At 38.2% G+C, this 20,330-nt stretch overlaps 1 protein-coding gene across 1 annotated transcript in view; it reads left to right on the top strand.

The window, feature by feature from the left end:
- The window catches only part of LOC123311814 (ATPase family AAA domain-containing protein 3A homolog), a 178,793-nt gene extending 171,715 nt beyond the window's left edge, over positions 1–7,078 (top strand). Inside the window, exons 7-9 of the mRNA XM_044895918.1 lie at positions 5,963–6,254; positions 6,314–6,512; positions 6,569–7,078. Of these exons, the coding sequence (XP_044751853.1) occupies positions 5,963–6,254; positions 6,314–6,512; positions 6,569–6,703 (626 nt within the window). The 3' untranslated portion in view covers positions 6,704–7,078. The remainder of the gene's footprint in view (positions 1–5,962; positions 6,255–6,313; positions 6,513–6,568) is intronic.
- The last annotated feature ends 13,252 nt before the right edge of the window (positions 7,079–20,330 follow it).

Here is a 20,330-nt window from a genome sequence, read left to right as displayed (position 1 = left end):
CATACTTACAAACATATACATGCTTCCGTGGTCTTAAACTCCGCTATGTCTACTCATAGAGACCGAATAGGGACCAGCGTAGTCCACTCCGACGTGCGAAAATGCTTTCAAATGGGAGATTCGGAACTTGAGAGATCCGTCACTGCAGGTTGACAAGGGCGGGACTCGATCTAAAACATTGAGTACATTTAGAAATGCAAGAATAAATTGCTCTCTTTGCGGATAGAATCCAAAACCGTTGAACGAGCAAAAACATCAGCGTTCTCTGACCCGCATGAAGATATTTCACATGTCAATGCCGTATTATTAGAGTGGTAAGAGGCCTTTTACAAGGCAAGAGCATAGGATGTTTGGCGTCAAAAGAGAGCGACGAATGTCCGAGTCTACCTACAACTCGTAAAATTCCTGATTCATCGATAAACGTATTAAGGCGCCGAACGGGTTTGGTGAACATTTTTGACCGAATCTCTTTATAAATTTCGACACCTTGAGTGCTCCTGACTAATGTTAATCAGTTAATTCCGAGGAAGACAGCCAACCAAATTTTCTCTGGGATTTAGAGTGACTCAAATTGTGCTTAAAACGTAAAATGAAGCACACTATGCGAATAACTTTTGAGATCGACGAAAACTTTTCAGTAAGGCTGTAAATCTATTTATTTGGCTGCTGCGTAACTAGGAGAGATGAAGGTTCGTCTTTGTCCTCTTCATCGGAAATTTGTTTTGAGTAGGGCGAGAAAGGGTCGTTAGACAACTCTGTTTTTGAACGAAGATCTGGTGGTCCGTTGAACCACAATTTAGTCTGAGTCAGATGGCAGCAACCCTCTCGATCCGGCGCCTGTAGGATTATGTTTAGTATCGATATAAGACCACCTAGCGAGAAGAATTTTAGATTGATTGATCAGTGCAACTCTATTGTCCACAAAAACGGACCATCTATGCGACTTGCCTTGAATCCAGCATAAAACAATTTGGGAATCTGACCACGCATGTATCTCGGTGCGAAGTGCCAAAAAAGGGGCGCTTGATAAACCGTAAGTAACAGTGCGCAATCTGAAATCTTGAATGTTTTCCTCTCGGGAAAATCTCCAAATAATTCTTTGATAATCCCGGTGCTCAGAGCTTTTCCAAATCATCCGATACATCTGTATTATGTCGGCACAAATGACATACTCATGTACTCTGAAGCGCAAGAGGATGGACAGGATGTCGTTCTGTAGTTTTCAACCGATGAAGAGGTGGTCATTCAATGATGACTGCGTGGGAACAGGACATTTACTAGAGGCATTGAATACTAATTTTTCTGTCAGTGCCTTCACACTTTACAACACCATGATGCGGTAAATAATAAGATTGTGCGGGAATACTGTCACATCCAGTTCCTTCCACATGACCGGAGTCCAAATAATCGCGCATAAAGTCTCGATAGAGTGCATACAGTTGGGATGTCGCGTTATGGGATTTTCTTATTTTATGAAACGCGAAATGGCTATGTCTCTACTCCCAGGAAATGTAGGAAGACCCGAGCGAGGCAATATCTTCCCTCGTCGTCGCGATTTTGAGTCACCCTGTACATGTTTTCATACATGTCTTCCCCACAACATGAACTCCCGAAGGATTTAGGCACACTCTCCAATTTCCACAGCCTGTGTAAATCTTGGTTTAATGTCTGATCACGAGCGAGTGCGAATAAAGTTGAAAGCGAGGGGTTTAGCTGTGGTGTTATTTCACCCATTACAATGCAACTAAAGGTCATGTTGATAGCGTCAAGCCCGTCTGAACCCCCTTGAATAACCTCTCCAAGAATAATTTTGGAGAAAATATCAGCGCCTAACAATAAGTCGATATTACCAGGCTCGAAAAAATGCGAATCAGTTAATTTCAAGTGTAATAAATGTCGAAAAGCATTTAAAGAAACTATTCCGCGGCAGTTCATCACTTAATTTATCCAAATTAAAAGCATCGGTAGTCAAAATTGGTTCTACTTGATTTAAGGGACGTATGGAAAGAGTAAGACATCCGAGATGTGAACTTGTCACCAAAGAATTTAAACTTTGAATCTTTATGTTTCGGTAGACTCAGCAGAGTAGAGGCCCGCCTCGAAATAAAGGACATCATTGACCCGCTATCTATCAAGGCCCGCAGGGTACGAAAATTCCCATTAGACCAGGCGCCAGGTATTTTTGGGTCCGAAAAAATTGCAGGAAGCTGAATTTTTGGTATGTTTTTAGGAGATATGTGAGTAGTATTAAACCAATTTTGTAACTTCGAAATACACTAGGAAAATTTTTGGTTGCCAAAAATCCTCGAAACTTGTTTCAGTTTTCTGCTTATAACTTGTGAAAAGTTAGTTTTTCTCGAAAAATCACTCTCTCCTTTTTGAAAGTTTATTAAATTTGCAACAATCTAAGGTCAAAAAGTGTATTTCGAAGTTGCAAAATTGATATAATACTACTTACATAAATATGTCCTAACAATATACCAAAAATTCAGCTTCCTGCAATTTTTGCGGTTTTATGGCACTTTTTTTGTCTACGGCGCCTGGCCTACATGACTATCACACACACCTGTACATACTAACGCGGTAGCTAACAAAATGCCGGTAGACCTTTTCACAACCTCGGCGGCAGAAACTATAGTATAAGAGGGTGTACCCGCGGGGTTGGTCGTAGAATCAGCAGAAGAATCAGTAGATGACTTTAGGTTAAAACCAAGATGTAGAAGTGTGAGACGGAGCTTAAACAGTTAAAACAAAGCCGAGAATCCTTGCAAAAGGAATGGAGCTCTTTTGGGGTTTTCCTCAAAAAATCAGGGCATGCGGAAGGGTGATGCGATTCTTTACACAAGCAACATTCGATCCATGTTCGAGCTCGAATCTGGTTACCAAAGGATTATCCAAACGTTTTAATTAATAATATCTGAACCAAAATGAAGTCCCATTCGTCAACTGAAAATTTCTTATGTTTCAATTCGGCTAAATGTTCATTTAAAGTGTCAAGTAGTTGACACAATGAATTCGCTTTATCTTTGGTAAATTTTCTAATGAGCCTGGGCTCGCAAGCGTTTCTTAGAATAACGCTGCACTATCGAATCATACGCGATCTTATAGTTTTCCCTAATCATAGGAAGCGTGCGCACCAAAGATAAAGGGGGATATCAAATAATTGAACCTTTCTATTTCTGATAAGGTATGATAATTATGAACAAGCGCGTCAAGTAAGTCCAGAAATGTAGGAAATTTAGTAAAATCTTCACTGAACTTACCGATATTAATTTCTGGGAGCCTAATATTAGGAGCTTGTGAACCTGAAAATAGACTCGAGTTACAAGCCGATTTTTCCGAAATCAAAAAGTTCGGAAAAAATGGTTTTCACCAGAAAAAAATTATTCTGAAATTCAGACCTTATTAGTTCCTCCGCCGCCATGTCCGATGAATAACTAGTAATAATGCTATGATGCTGTTTGTTGAAATCGTCTCTTATAATATCAATTTGTCCGTAACGAATTTTAAAGAGCGAATGTTTGGTTTTATCAATTTTCGCGTCAATGGCCAAACTTTTCAATGTAGTCATTTCGGAAATGCAAATGCCTCTTGTGAGCTTACACTTTTTTATACGCGAATCAGTCATTATGAACAATAAAGAGATCGGCCAATAAAGAGATAGCGAATCAATATGCAATATACAGGGCGATACAGAACTCGAGGCGAAAAATTGAGGAACGTATACAGGCTGCTATTCTTGATGAAAAAAAGTTGGATATTGCCTTGTTTCCGAGATATAAGTGTTCAAAATTTCTGCATGTCATCAATTTTAAACATTAATAGCTGATAAAGAAATTGAATCAAATGTTCGAAAATGCCACCATTAGCATCGATACATGCTTGGCAACGCAGAATAAGGGAATTGTACACGAATTGCATGTTTTGCCTATTCCGAGTGGATTCGACTGCATTAATAATTCGTTCCATTAATTGTTCTTTATCATTAATTTCCACTGCGTAAACTGGTTGTTTCAAATGTCCCTATACAAAATAATCCAAAGGATTCAAATCAGGGGATCCCGCTGGCCATAGCACCTGACCACGCCGACCAATCCATCTACCATCGAAATTTTGGTTTAACCAGGCGACAACATTTCGTGCTCCATCGTGCTGTTACCACATACGATTGTATACCAAATCCACAGGAAAATCTTTTAGCAATTTATCGAGACTGTTTTCCAAAAACTGCAAGTACGCATCGGTTTTCAAATGATCAGGCAGGACTTGGATTGGTAGTAATTTTCCGTTAAAGACTTCGTCTCATACATGAATGGAGAATCTTTGTTGAAAACCTCAACTTTGAAAAAGCGTGAGAATTTTCTAGATACCATACATGTTCATTATGGAAGTTATTTATGCCATCTCGAATAAAAGTAGCTTCGTCCAACCAAAGAGTCTTCCTTAAGAAATTTTCATTTTGTTCATGCTGCTGAAGAAGCCATTGACAAAAGACGAGTCTGTGAATGTGATATCCTGGGTGCAAATTGTGTACTTTTTGTTTATGAAATGGATGTAAAACTTCGGTTTTCAAGATTCTCCAAGCAAAACTTTGGGACACATTAGACGGGCAGCAATGCGTCTAGTACATTAGTACTAGATAATCTACATTAGTAGAGTAGTGCATTAGTACTCGATAATCCGGAAATTATTCCGTCGTATATTAGGAAATCTCATGTTGTACTCCCGACAAGCTTTTAATGCGTTGCCATCACGAAAACCGTACCCAAAAATAATATCTGCATATTCTTCGTTAGAAAACTGCATGTTTAACAGAAGAACTAAACCAGCAAAGCAACTTTTGGCAAACAATAAGTGTTCTGTCACCAGGTGACATTAATCTCATTTATTTCTAGGCTTACTGTAATTTATGGAATTTAATTGGTTGCATACACAAACATTAATGTCCAAAAACTCGGAAACGAAGCCTCATAGGCAAAAAATTTTTTTTACGTTTAATCAAGAATAGCAGTCTCTATATGTCCTCAATTTTTCGCCTCGAGTTTGTTCACTTTGTATGTGTTCACTCGATTTTGAAGGGTTGATAAAAAACATTTAAATCGATACATATATGTATTACGTTTCGGGCTGTGGCCGTTTTCAAATCTGTAAAAATTACATGACAATGAAATGACAAAAACAAACAGTAAAATTATGATTCATCGGAACAAATTAGATGAGGTTATGTTCCTGTCTTTTCTTCTTCTTTACTTATGTTGGACTCAAAATTATTTTCGTCTTTTTGGCCTTATCAATGATTGTCGAATATATGCAACTCAGATTGCTTATGTCCGTTCTGTCATTGATGGAATTGACATCTTGTTTAATATGAATAATTTCGAAGAATTTTTTTGGTTTTTGATTTTTTTCTTTTTCTAATATTTCTGTTCTGCTGAAGTCAAAAGAATGCTGGTTGTCGATGGTGTGTTTGTATAGGGCTGTCGGCGCCTTCGAGTAAACACATACAAAATATAAAAATATTGTAATATTCTGATTTCAACATATCATAAAAACAAAATAAAAATTGTGCCATTGAAACAATAAACAGATCTGACGTTTCTTGAATCATGTATGATTAATTATGATTGAGGTTATCAATACATATTTCTACAAGACGTTCAGCCCATATTAACCGACCACACTGCAGCGTTCATGAAAAGTAACCATATTTATCTTGAACGTTAAATGAATCAATGAATCACATACGACTCATGGACTCCTGGCGAAAATCTTTATGCATCATATGTGATGCATGGGACAGTCAACGTGTTAAATTGGATTATGAAACTGGTTAGGGATCGACATGTTGGACACCCCTATATAATATATCCGAATAGAGATTTCATTCGCTGAAACTCGCATAATTGTTAAATATTGATTGATTGTCAAGTTCAATAGAAGTAAAAAATGTATTATTTTTTAGGACTTTTACTTTTTGTTGATGAAGCTGATGCCTTCCTCCGAAAAAGATCATCTGAAAACATTTCCGAAGATCTCAGAGCCACGCTCAATGCATTTTTGTATAGGACTGGCGAGCAGAGTCAGAAATTTATGTTGGTACTGGCATCCAATACTCCAGAACAGTTCGATTGGGCTGTTAATGATCGTTTGGATGAAATGATAGAGTTTGACTTACCTGGTTTGGAGGAACGTGAAAGATTGATGAGACTTTATTTCGAAAAATTCGTGCTGCAACCAGCAGCTGAGGGTAAAAGGTAATTTTTCCATTTAAAATTGACAGCTATCAACTGTCATGACCACGTTAATTTTTCAGAAGATTGAAACTCGACAATTTCGACTACAGTGCGTTATGCAGCAAAATGGCCGAAATGACGGAAGGTATGTCTGGTAGAGAAATCGCGAAACTTGGTGTTGCATGGCAAGCGGCTGCTTATTCTTCAGAAGACGGAATTTTGACAGAAAAAATGGTAATTGAGAAATGCGAATATAGTGTGAAACAACACAGACAGAAGGTCAGTTCTCTACGTGCTCCTATTTTCATAATATTTAAATTCTTTGTTATATTCAGGTAAAATGGCAATCTGAACAAGAGAGGAAGGAATCCAAAAGTATATATCAGTCCGAGAAAGAGGATTCATATGTAACTGTGGTTCCAAAAGAAAATAAGAAGAACGAGAGGATTCAAGTTGAAAGAGATAGCTGAAACATATCTAGTGTGGTATTGCAGAAAAACAAAAACAAAATTTCTTATGTATTTGAAAAGAGACTTGATTGATTTCGTTTAAATGAGAACCAGAAACTAGTCACTAAAATATGATCAGAAGATTTGTATAAATGTATACTGATCGTTGAGTAATCCGATATGTTCAACCTTTTAAACATTACTGGTAGAAAAAGCATTTGTTATTGTTATAGCTGTTTCTCCAGCTTTTTGTATTCTTCATGAGAGAGACTATTCGAATGTTTGTACGTATGGAATATTTTGAATAAGTTTTGAATGTTATTATAATCATGAATTGCACGGTCTTCCTATGTGACGTAAATATTCCACTTTTCAAATATATTTTTTTGCAGTACACATTCATTGTTTTGTTTGATAGTGCCATTTCAATTCCGAGATACATTTCCTTTCCGAAATTCGGGAATTTAAAGTTACAGAATGTGAACATTTACATAATTTTATAGAAACTTGTCAGCAGGTTATTGTACCTGATATATCTCTATATACTTATTTACCTTTTGAAAACTTGGAATTGAACAACTATTAGTTTTCTCAAAGTGACTTATTTTATATATTGACATCTCTCCAAAAAATATATTTCAACATTAATAATCAAAAATGATGTACCGTATTTTCAATAATTCTGACTGAAATCACTCCATTAATAATAGTTCTCAGAAATATGCAACTTGCATTGCTGATTTACTAGCGTCGCAAAATACGTGGATGGTCTAGTTTGAAGAATTTTCTAAATGTGAATTTCTACAAAGTGTCTTTGGAATTTTATAATGAACTAATAAATCTAGTTGTCTCAGTATTGAAATTTTTTAGATATTTCAGATGGCAATTCTTGATCCCAGCTAACCTTAAGTTGACAAGTTTCCTATAATAATAATTTGGGATCAATATTAAAGGACACAAGAAACCAATTGAATCAAAGATTTATTGTGCCACTGATAACAAACTTCGTTTAGTCAATACAATTTGAGAATCAGGTATGCTATGGATATTACAAAATAATGTATCTTTCTGTACATTCCAAAATAGTCCTAGTACTCCAACAATGTTCACTTGATCAGACATTTCCTTAGATTTTTGTGAATTGTGTATTCATCCTCGTAAGTTGAACTTTGCGGACAGCATGATAAATGTTGCTTCTTTGATAAATTTTGCGCATTCTGATTCATTCGTTACACTTGTGACGCAGTTATCTACGTAGAATGAATTTTTCAGTTTTTCCGCCATCTCTTTCAACTGTACTGCAACATTATCCAAATGCATGATAACTAATCGTAGCTGGCAAAATGAATGGACTGCACTTGACACCAAACACTACTCTGCAATGCTTGTATATTTTAGTTTCCTTTTCTGAATAGTTTCTCCACCAGAATCTTGAAAAATCTCTATCTTCTGGGCATATACTTATCTTTAAAAACGTTTTTTCTATATCAGAAACTATGCCAATTGCATTTATGCGAAATTTCAAAAGCAATGATGGGATTAATTCCAGAAAATTCGGAAGCTTTCCCAAGCAACCATTAATGAATTCCCCCTTTGTCTCTAGCTGATGCATGGAAAACTGGGCGAATTTTAGTGGTTGCATTTGATTCTTTAATGACTACATGTTGCGAAAAATATTGAAGTGAATTTTCTTGTCACATTTCTTTCTCGTCTGTCACTTTCTCAATAATTCCCAATTCTTCCCATTCATCGAATACCCTTGAATAATCATCATATTTTTTTAAACTCAGCAATCTTTTTGTATTAGACTCTAATCTACTAAGTGCCATTTCCTTATTATCTAAAATATTTAATACAAAAAGGAGAACTGTACAGTGTACAACACTCCAGTTCAAGCGCTAACCGGACACATAGGAAGAATGAAAAATTAATGGAAACAATTCCTTCGGAATTGTTGTTTCCATTAATTTTTTAAAATATTTAAGTGATCTTGCTAGCAAGGTAATTTAATTTCACATCTTTTTTCGTCATTTATAGTAATTGCATCATAGAAATGAATCAAATAAGCTTGCTCTTCTAGAATTTCATTTGATTTTACTTGTACTGAATCTTTTATACCAAGTAATTCTAAGTCCCATAAGTTTGGTATTGACAGTTCGTAAATCCATTCCGTTTTTTTGTGTCGTACTGTCCAATAAATGTCCACCCCAAATATGTTTCGATCGCTAAAAGGCCACCATCAAGGTGATGTTTTCTGCCAGTTAATAAATGACCAAATATATCTTCTCCTAGTAATAGTTCGATTTCATTTGGAGCATTTGACATATTACTATCGTGAATCACAATATTTCTTTGCTTCAAATATTTTATACTAGATGAATCAATAAAACGAGATATATAATTGCAGATTTCATCTTGATTCAATATATTGAGTTTAAATTCATGTGTGTTATCAATATTTTTTATTGTAACTTCGAATAACTTATGTATGAGTTTCTGGTTGAGATTGCTTCCCTGCAAAAACTTCCTGTAATATAGTTTCATTGTCAATTTTACTTCTTCTGCACTTCTAGATAAAATATAAGATCTTTGTGAACCAGAATCTAATAATGCTCTAACTATTTTTTGCTGCCTTCAAAATGAATCCTCTCAATAACTGCTCGCAATAATACTGTATTAGATAAGATGCTGGTCAAAATATTATTTCTTTCTTTTCATTATCCTTTGATCTTGACTTGAAACTTCCTTTTACTTAAATTGATGAAGAATTTAGCATTCTTGTAATTATCTGTTAATTCCTTCGGGAGACACCCATTCCCAACCACTGCATCATATGCATTTCATCTTCGGGTTAATATTTTTGAAATATACAACTGATGTAACGTATTCAAACTTTAGCCCAAGAAGATAACTGTAATATAATTGTAATTGTCATATTTCGATAACTCTCTCTCCATGTGTCGATGTCTTTATCTACAGGGTGATTCAAAACTCGAGGCGAAAAATTAAGGGACATAAAGAGACTGTTATTCTTGATTAAACGTAAAAAAAAATTTTGGCCGATGAGGCTTCGTCTCCGAGTTTTTGGACTTTGATTTATATTTCTGTATGCAACCAATTAAATTTCATAAATTACGGTAAGCCTAGAAATAAATGAGATGCATGTCACCTGGTGACAGAACACTTACTGTTTGACAATTGCTCTGCTGGTTTAGTCCTTCTGTTAAACATGCAGTTTTCTAACAAAGAATATGCAGATATTATTTTTGTGTACGGTTTTTGTGATGGCAGCTCAAAAGCTTGACGGGAGTACAACATGAGATTTCCTAATAGACGACAACAATCTCGCCGGGTGTTTTCTGACGCTCATCAAAGGCCAGCGAAATCATCGAAGCCGTTGCACGGCCCGCTATGAAAACTCGACGACGGGATGGAAGAACACGATGGACTGAAGAGGAGAATATCCTGTTAATGCGTGTTCATTTTATAGCTGTGGATTTGGAACAAGTAACGGAAAACTCTTATAGGAATACTAGCTGGCCCGGCGAACTTTGTTTCGCCTCAGAGATACATAAAGCTGTATTAACTAACCATTGGTATTTTTTCAAGTAGGAGATATATTAGGCGAAATTAAAGTAGATACAAAATATACAAATAATTTAATTACATTGAAAAAGGTATGTACATTTTTATTTACATGAAAAGACTCAATATTTCTGGATCTTCCACGAAGACGTGGCATTTTTCGGTGAATATAACGTAGGTACTGTAAGAAAAGACATAATATCAGGTTTAAGCAAAATAAACCGATTTGGTTTGTTTGTTTGCATTCTCTTATATTTGAACAGAGTATAACATATTTATGTCCAAATATCGGCAATTTGGCTGAGTTCCGGCAAAAACCCTCTTTGCAATGACACATTTTTATTGCCCCTAGCCCGACGGCGACGCACGTTTGTATTTAGTGAAATGTGCAAACAAAGAGCAATAAAACGAATGCAGATTTCAGAACAGACCCAAGATTCGTTTGAAGAAGAAATGCCGAAGTATGGAAAAACCTTCAATTTGTACCAGTTAACATTGGGGCACAATAGGCCACTCCAACAAAACAATTAAATATGGCCGCTGGGGACGTGCAGGTCGCAAAACAAAGGATAACAGGAATTCACACTCGTAATCTACCACACAAAACAACTAAAATATGCCTATATCGTTTGAAAATCAATAAAATATCTGCGATGGTATTGATTCCAAGCCTCTGTGAAGACTTAGAAATCGGTTTGTTTACGTCGGTCCACAAGGCTCAGCAGGCAATCAGCTAACCGTGACAGATCGTTGGACTGCCCTAAAGAGAACTATTATCACGTACACCTCACAGCTAAACAGCTTCATGAAAAAAGGATAAAACACCCCAAATATTAAATTAGGTCCTCTATCTCTCCACTTTTTTCCAATAAAATAGGAAATCAATGCGATGCGATATTAGACAAAAAAAAAAACTGATATCTTTCCGTACGGGAAGCGGGTATTTGTGTAGAGGGCTCTACTAAATTCGAATAATATTAGAATAATTTGAATAATTCGAAAAATTCGAATATTCGAAAAAAGCATGAAACGAATATTCGAATTGACTCATCCCGAAAATTCCGAGCCCTAGTCTGTAGCCGGTTTCTCACTGACGTCTTTATTAAATAATTGTGATGAATAGCTTATTTATTTGAATCAGGATCGATACCGTATTCATAAAAACCTCCTCTGAAATAAGGCAATATTTTGGTAAAAATTTTATTACATTTAAAGGGTTTTTTTCAGTTAACCTTGAGAGATAGACATATGCTCTCGCGGACTTTTTTGTAGAACTGTTGAAGAGCCACATTTTTGTCATACATTGTATCAATGTAAGTCATCAGGTTTTCGCAGCGTACGCAACAATAGCTTGAAAATTGCAAATTTTCGTACATTTTTGGAATTTTTGTAGATGTCTGAATTTTTTTCAGTGAAAAATATAGCATATGCCACTCGGGAATGATGAAGCATTCTGAGAGTGAAAAAATTTCTGAAATCGGTCCAGTAGTTTTCGAATTAATTAACAAAAATATAAAATTTTCCCCTTTAAAGTATAAAATTTCCAAGAAAAATATTTTCCAGTGGACTAAATTGTGATTCTAAACCATCCTCGAGTTCACTGGAATATACACAAAAAATTTCATCAAAATCGGCCCAGCCGTTTAGGAGGAGTTGTGTGACAAAGCCACGAACAGAAGAATTATATATATATTAAGATAAGATATAAGATACTGACCCAGACTTGTAATGACATCAGACCTGACAGACACTCGTATGCTAATTTGCTCTCCAATAGAGTGAGATGGCTGCTGGAAGAGCAGAAGTTCACACAAATAATAATGATAATAATAAAAGCAATTATAGCCGAAAAAGAGACAATAATTCATTCGAAAAGTCGGAAGATACTTTCTACCGGTCACTCACATCGTCTGATGTAGATAATGGAAAGTTACCACCAAAGGAAGCCATAGAACAATTCTGGACCGAACAATTATCAACGAAACCTCAGTTCAATGGAGATACCGGATGGATTGAAGATGAAAAATCTGAAGCTATAAAATATGAGCCGATGCAGCATGACAAGATCACAATTGAAGAAGTAAAATCAGCTATCAGAGGACTACACAACTGGGAAGCACCTGGGCCTGATGGATTACAGAACTTCTGGATCAAGAAACTTTGATTCATGCATGACAAATTGACCTCCGCAATAAATGATGTCATTGAAAATCCTGAAAGAATGCCAATATTCCTTACACATGGCACAACGTACCTGTTACCTAAAGACCAAAGGAATACAGAAGACCCATCCAAATACCGACCAATCACATGTCTTCCAACGATGTACAAATTAATCACATCGTGCATTTCAAATCGAATTCACAACCATTGCGAAAGGAATAACATCATCGCCATGCAACAGAAAGGATGCACCAAAGACAGCCGAGGGTGCAAAGAACAGCTAATAATTGATTCAGTTATCTGCAATCAAGCGTTCTCCAAGCGGAGGAATATTTACGCTGCGTACATAGACTACAAAAAAGCATTCGATTCTATACCCCACGAATGGCTCTTGACGATCTTGAAGATTTTCAAGGTGGATACCAATATTGTTGAGTTCCTGAAAAACGCCATGTCAACCTGGCGTACTAGTCTTCAAATGAAAGCAGCAGATTGCTCCATTACAACAGGACCTATTCCAATAAGACGCGGAATTTTCCAAGGAGACTCGCTGAGCCCTCTGTGGTTCGGCATGGCCCTGAATCCCTTGTCTCATAGATTGAATTCTACGGACTACGGATTTTCTATCAAGAGCGGCAGTAGAACTATGATGAAACTGAATCATCTACTTTACATGGACGATTTGAAACTCTTCGCATCTACCAAAAAACAAATGCAACAGATGCTGAAAATGGTGGAAGGATTTTCTGAAGACATCAAAATGAAGTTTGGATTAGAAAAATGTCGACTGCTGGACATAACGAGAGGGCAAATAGAATATGGTACGTTCAAACTCAAGGAAGGTGCAGAAATTGAAGCATTGAAGGAAGGAGACACATACAAGTATCTAGGCATAAAACAGGCAAGAAAAATCAATCAAACCCAGATGGAGAAAGAATTAACGGTGGAGTTCACCCGAAGATTGAGAAGGATAATGAGAACTGGTCTTAACAGCAAGAATCTCATAAAAGCGATTAACACCTACGCTTGCTCGGCGCTGAGCTATTCATTCGGTATCATCTCTTGGACGACCACCGATTTAGCAGCCTTACAGAGAAAAATATGGACGATGCTGACTAAACACAATAAACATCACCCCAAAAGCTCAATAGAACGGACAGAGCTGCCACGACATCTTGGGGGTAGAGAAATTGTTGATTTGTCCAATCGTATGTCCCAGGAAATTGAAGGACTTCGAAAATATTTCCTGAGCAAGGCTGCTTCGTCAGAACTCCATCGAGTAGTTTGTGTTGCTGATAGTTCTACACCTTTAAAGCTACAAAAGGATCACTTCCGTCGAACGCTCTGCAGAAAGTAAAATGCAAAAACTGATTGGCAAACCTTTGCATGGAAGGCACCAGAACGAGGTCAACCATGATTACGTCGACATATCTGCGTCGAACTACTGGTTGACTTCCGGAAGGTTGTTTCCTGAGACAGAGGGCTTCATGCTTGCCATCCAGGATCAGGTGATTCCAACAAGAAATTACATGAAATATATCGCCAAGGATGCCTCAGTGGCGGACGATAGCTGTCGTTATAGCTGTGCGACACATGAAACTATCCAGCACATCACCGCGGGGGATGTCAGAAGTTCGCGGGCACGGAGTACAAAAATAGACATGATGCTGTTGCCAAGATTCTTCACCAAGAATTGGCACTAAAACACCAACTTCTAAGTTCGAAAAAGGTTCCTTATAACAATTACCATCCGGATGCTGTGTTGGAAAATGAACAGCACAAGCTCTAATGGGATCGCACGGTTCTGACAGACCGGAAAATAACCCACAATAGACCAGACCTCATATTGCTCAATAAGGATGAGGACAGAGCACTATTCATCGATGTGGCGATTCCAAATAATAACAATCTTCTAGATAGCCACACTGAAAAAATTTCAAAATACAGAGATCTCGAGGAACAAACCAGAAGACAGTGGAAGCTGAAAGATATCAAGACCATCCCTATTGTAATTTCATCTACAGGCCTGATACCGAAGAAACTACTGGAGAACTTGAGGAGACTTCGGTTGGACGAAAATATCTATAGAGTCATGCAGAAGGCGGTATTGCTCGGAACGGCGAGAACTGTACGCAAGTACATGGGGAATGCAGAGGAACACCGTCTGCGCCGACAGGAAGTACGGGTGGAGTAGGAATCCAACCTACAGCAGGGAGGCGAGGAGCGACCCGGTCCCGACCACCACCACGAGCCCGAAAACCTGGAAAGGGCTCCAACAGAGCTTAATCCATTTGATATCTGAGATATCTGGGATAAGTGAATTTTCCTCTGGAGAGGAGTGTGAAAGCCGCAAGGCTAAAGTCAATAATAATAATAATTATTTTAACATCAAAACAGTACATGTCACGTCAGAAAATACATATTTTTCAAATTTCATTTTGGAAAAATTCTTCCAGAGAGTATATGGTATTTTTAAGTAGCATATTTTTCAAATTATTTTTGAATTTCTTTTCGTTAAGCTGCTTTATGGCATCAGGAAGTTTATTGTAAATCAAACTTGACGCCATCCGTAAAAGTTGTTATCCAAGAGGAGCTGCTCTTGACTTGTGTGATGACCCACCTGAAGCACCCTCAACCAACAACCAAGAGGAAAGACCGAAAACAAGTAAGTTGGAGCGGAAATTCATAAAGTATCTTCTCATGTATAGTGGAATACCTCCTGAAAATAGACCTAGGATACCTAAGTTGAGAGGTTCAAAGAATTTGATGAAGAAAGTTGACGACCTTAATAGGATATTGGACCAAAAAATCAACCGTGACCAAACTATTGAAGAACTCGCGGATTGTGTCTATGCGGCTGCCTTAACTGTGTGCGCTGAGATGGGTGTGGAGATCCAGGCGCTGCAAAAGAGCAAGGAAAGTCGGGGACCACCACCTTGGAAAGATCGTCTGGAAAGAAAAATAAACGAGATGAGAAAGAAGATTGGTATTTTACAAACTTACCTGAGCGCTGAGTCACCATCTGCGCGTATTTTAAAATTAACTCACCGGATCGCGTCGGATGCTGGAGTCAAGGCCAGAGATGAAAACTTCAAGCAGCAGATGATACTCGTTTCCGAAAATCTAAAACAAAAATTAAAAATATTAGGTAATCGAATAAGACGCTATAATGAAAGGGTTAAAAGGTATAAAAATAACAAATTATACTACCAAAACCAGCAAAAATTTTTCAGAAGCTTGGAGGAGGGACCATCTGAAGTAGGAGAGCCACCAGGGGAAGAAGCCATGCATCTTTTCTGGAAGGGAATGTGGGAGGTAGAGAAGACGTACGATAGCCAAGCTTCATAGATCAAGGAGGCGGAAAAGGAATCTTCCAGATATTCCAGTGAAAGTGTAGAAATCACCGTTGAGGATATAAAATCGGTGCTCAGAAAAACTAACAATTGGTCAGCTCCGGGAGTGGATGGAGTACGGAATTACTGGTGGAAACACTTCACAGCTACTCACCAACATTTAGTTGAACTCTTCCAGCAAACCTTGAAAGATCCTACAATAATACCCCATTATTTCACGCAAGGAACTACTATTATGATACCAAAAGGGGAAATAACCCAAGACCCAGAAAAATACAGACCGATCACCTGCCTTTCCACGGTCTATAAATTACTTACAGGAGTTTTAACAAGACACAATTTGCGACACGTTAACAAAAATAACATACTTGCTAAGGAACAGAGTGGATGTCGTGGGGACATCCGAGGATGTAAGGAGTTTCTAATAACAGATTATGTCATCGCTAAACAGGTAAAAAAGAAACAAAGGAGTATATCAGTAGCCTGGGTGGACTACAAAAAGGCCTTTGATTCTGTGCCGCACACCTGGCTGATTAAAGTTCTAGAGATATACGGGGTCCCTGAAATACCTGATGAAGACTTGGCGTACGAAACTGGTCGTCAACACTAAAAACCAGCACTACAAAACAGGAACAATAAATATAAAAAGTGGTTCTGCCTGGCGATGAACATTCTCAGTCAGCTCATAAACAGACAGAAATATGGATATATTGTGGAGAGATCTCGGAACATCAAAATAAGCCACCAAATGTATATCGATGATGTTAATTATATGCTAATGAAGAAAAAATGAAAAAACTTTTAAAAATAGTCGCGACCTTCACGAAGACCATAGGGATTGAAATTGGGGTGGATAAGTGCGCGGTGGTTCACGTAGGAAGGGGGCAAATACGGGATGGCGAGGGATCCGCAGTCATGGAGGACGTAACAATACCTAGGCTCAGCGCGCAAGGTCATTATAAATACCTAGGAATACAACAAGCCTTGGACATAAAGATGGCCGAAATCAAGAACATTTTTCGGGAAAAATACTTCTCGAGAGTAAAAAAAATACATCAATAAAAAGGAGTCACTAACTTACCTTAGGGCTCGATACCTATACCCAGAAACGGAAGGCAAACTCGTTACCATCCAAGATCAGGTGGTCCCAACGAGATCCTACATAAAAAACATAACGGTTCACCGAGTACACCGGTCCGTTTTCGGACAAGGTGCACTCAGGAGGTAGTAAGGAACTTTCGCACTATCCTTGTGGTTGCAAGAATAACCTGTTTCTGTGCAGTACTTATTAATTCTTTTTGTAGACCCAGCATGACAGTGTAATCCTCCAAGTGTGCCTCGACCAGTCCATTGGTGGAAATTATGAGTGGGAGTATCACCACCGACCTGAGAGCGTAAGTGTTCTTCAATTCGAAGGCAAGGTCTTGATACTTCGTAAGCTTCTCCGTGAATGCTTTTGATATATTATCATCAGCTGAAACCGTGACATCCATGATTTTTGCAGATCTTTGCCCCTTGTCGAAAAGCACTATATCGGGCCTATTATGCGGTATTGGTTTGTCCGTTGTTATGACCATATTCCAATAAAGTTTATAAGCGTCGTTTTCCAAAACTGTGCTCGGACGATACTCATATGGCTTTTTTGTTCTTTTCACCAATCCAGTTTCTTCGGCAATGGCACGATGGAAAATCCTAGCCATGGCATTATGTCTCTCCATGTAGTCTGTCGGCGCCAAGACGGAACACGAGGACACGACGTGTTGTATAGATTCCGGCGCCTGCAAGCATCTACGGCATCTATCAGTTGGTATGTTTCTTGCCGTTATGTTTTTTATGTAGGATCTCGTTGGGACCACCTGATCTTGGATGGTAACGAGTTTGCCTTCCGTTTCTGGGTATAGGTATCGAGCCCTAAGGTAAGTTAGTGACTCCTTTTTATTGATGTATTTTTTTTACTCTCGAGAAGTATTTTTCCCGAAAAATGTTCTTCATTTCGGCCATCTTTATGTCCAAGGCTTGTTGTATTCCTAGGTATTTATAATGACCTTGCGCGCTGAGCCTAGGTATTGTTACGTCCTCCATGACTGCGGATCCCTCGCCATCCCGTATTTGCCCCCTTCCTACGTGAACCACCGCGCACTTATCCACCCCAATTTCAATCCCTATGGTCTTCGTGAAGGTCGCGACTATTTTTAAAAGTTTTTTCATTTTTTCTTCATTAGCATATAATTTAACATCATCGATATACATTTGGTGGCTTATTTTGATGTTCCGAGATCTCTCCACAATATATCCATATTTCTGTCTGTTTATGAGCTGACTGAGGAGGTTCATCGCCAGGCAGAACCAGAGGGGGCTAAAGCCATATTTTCGCGATAAAGACGCGTGAAGCGTCTTTACGCGGTGCTATTCGAGCGAATAAGTCATGACGTCAGTCTTTAAGACGCTTTAAGCGAAACCTGGCGGTCTGTGGAGAGCGCCTATGTCATAGAGTCATCTTGTCTCTGACCTGTGTCGTCTTAAGCGGACAGAGAATATGTTGTTTATATCGAATTTGATTCGAATTCCTACTAGGGAAGAGTGTTTTTATTGCCAATAATGCAGTTTCTGCATTATCATTTAGAATAAATAAATAATTTTCAAATAATAGCCAAAGAACAGAAATTGAAAAATTCACAATTCGATTCGCTGTCTAATGACAACGACAGATGACTCAACCATCAGCGATATTCTATTTTTGCGACAACAAAATTAATGACATCACGCTTAAAGACGCTTTAAGACATCGATTAAGACGCTTAATCGCCAAAATATGGCTTTAGAGTGTCCCCCTGAAATATGCCACTTTTTATATTTATTGTTCCTGTTTTGTAGTGCTGGTTTTTAGTGTTGACGACCAGGTTCGTACGCCAAGTGCTCATCAGGTATTTCAGGGACCCCGTATATCTCTAGAACTTTAATCAGCCAGGTGTGCGGCACAGAATCAAAGGCAAGTTCCTTAGCAAGTATGTTATTTTTGTTAACGTGTCGCAAATTGTGTCTTGTTAAAACTCCTGTAAGTAATTTATAGACCGTGGAAAGGCAGGTGATCGGTCTGTATTTTTCTGGGTCTTGGGTTATTTCCCCTTTTGGTATCATAATAGTAGTTCCTTGCGTGAAATAATGGGGTATTATTGTAGGATCTTTCAAGGTTTGCTGGAAGAGTTTAACTAAATGTTGGTGAGTAGCTGTGAAGTGTTTCCACCAGTAATTCCGTACTCCATCCACTCCCGGAGCTGACCAATTGTTAGTTTTTCTGAGTACCGATTTTATATCCTCAACGGTGATTTCTACATTTTCACTGGAATATCTGGAAGATTCCTTTTCCGCCTCCTTGATCCATGAAGCTTGGCTATCGTACGTCTTCTCTACCTCCCACATTCCCTTCCAGAAAAGATGCATGGCTTCTTCCCCTGGTGGCTCTCCTACTTCAGTTGGTCCCTCCTCTAAGCTTCTGAAAAATTTTTGCTGGTTTTGGTAGTATAATTTGTTATTTTTATACCTTTTAACCCTTTCATTATAGCGTCTTATTCGATTACCTAATATTTTTAATTTTTGTTTTAGATTTTCGGAAACGAGTATCATCTGCTGCTTGAAGTTTTCATCTCTGGCCTTGACTCCAGCATCCGACGCGATCCGGTGAGTTAATTTTAAAATACGCGCAGATGGTGACTCAGCGCTCAGGTAAGTTTGTAAAATACCAATCTTCTTTCTCATCTCGTTTATTTTTCTTTCCAGACGATCTTTCCAAGGTGGTGGTCCCCGACTTTCCTTGCTCTTTTGCACCTCCTGGATCTCCACACCCATCTCAGCGCACACAGTTAAGGCAGCCGCATAGACACAATCCGCGAGTTCTTCAATAGTTTGGTCACGGTTGATTTTTTGGTCCAATATCCTATTAAGGTCGTCAACTTTCTTCATCAAATTCTTTGAACCTCTGAACTTAGGTATCCTAGGTCTATTTTCAGGAGGTATTCCACTATACATGAGAAGATTCTTTATGAATTTCCGCTCCAACTTACTTGTTCTCGGTCTTTCCTCTTGGTTGTTGGTTGAGGGTGCTTCAGGTGGGTCATCACACAAGTCAAGAGCAGCTCCTCTTGGATAACAACTTTTACGGATGGCGTCAAGTTCGATTTACAATAAACTTCCTGATGCCATAAAGCAGCTTAACGAAAAGAAATTCAAAAATATTTTGAAAAATATACTACTTAAAAATACCATATACTCTCTGGAAGAATTTTTCCAAAATGAAATTTGAAAAATATGTATTTTCTGACGTGACATGTACTGTTTTGATGTTAAAATAATTATTATTATTATTGACTTTAGCCTTGCGGCTTTCACACTCCTCTCCAGAGGAAAATTCACTTATCCCAGATATCTCAGATATCAAATGGATTAAGCTCTGTTGGAGCCCTTTCCAGGTTTTCGGGCTCGTGGTGGTGGTCGGGACCGGGTCGCTCCTCGCCTCCCTGCTGTAGGTTGCATTCCTACTCCACCCGTAC

The sequence above is a fragment of the Coccinella septempunctata genome, chromosome 4, assembly GCF_907165205.1.
Source record: "Coccinella septempunctata chromosome 4, icCocSept1.1, whole genome shotgun sequence".
In the NCBI taxonomy this organism is placed as follows: Eukaryota; Metazoa; Arthropoda; class Insecta; order Coleoptera; family Coccinellidae; genus Coccinella; species Coccinella septempunctata.
Note: the sequence above shows the minus strand (reverse complement) of the source record. Positions and strands in the feature narration are given on the sequence as shown.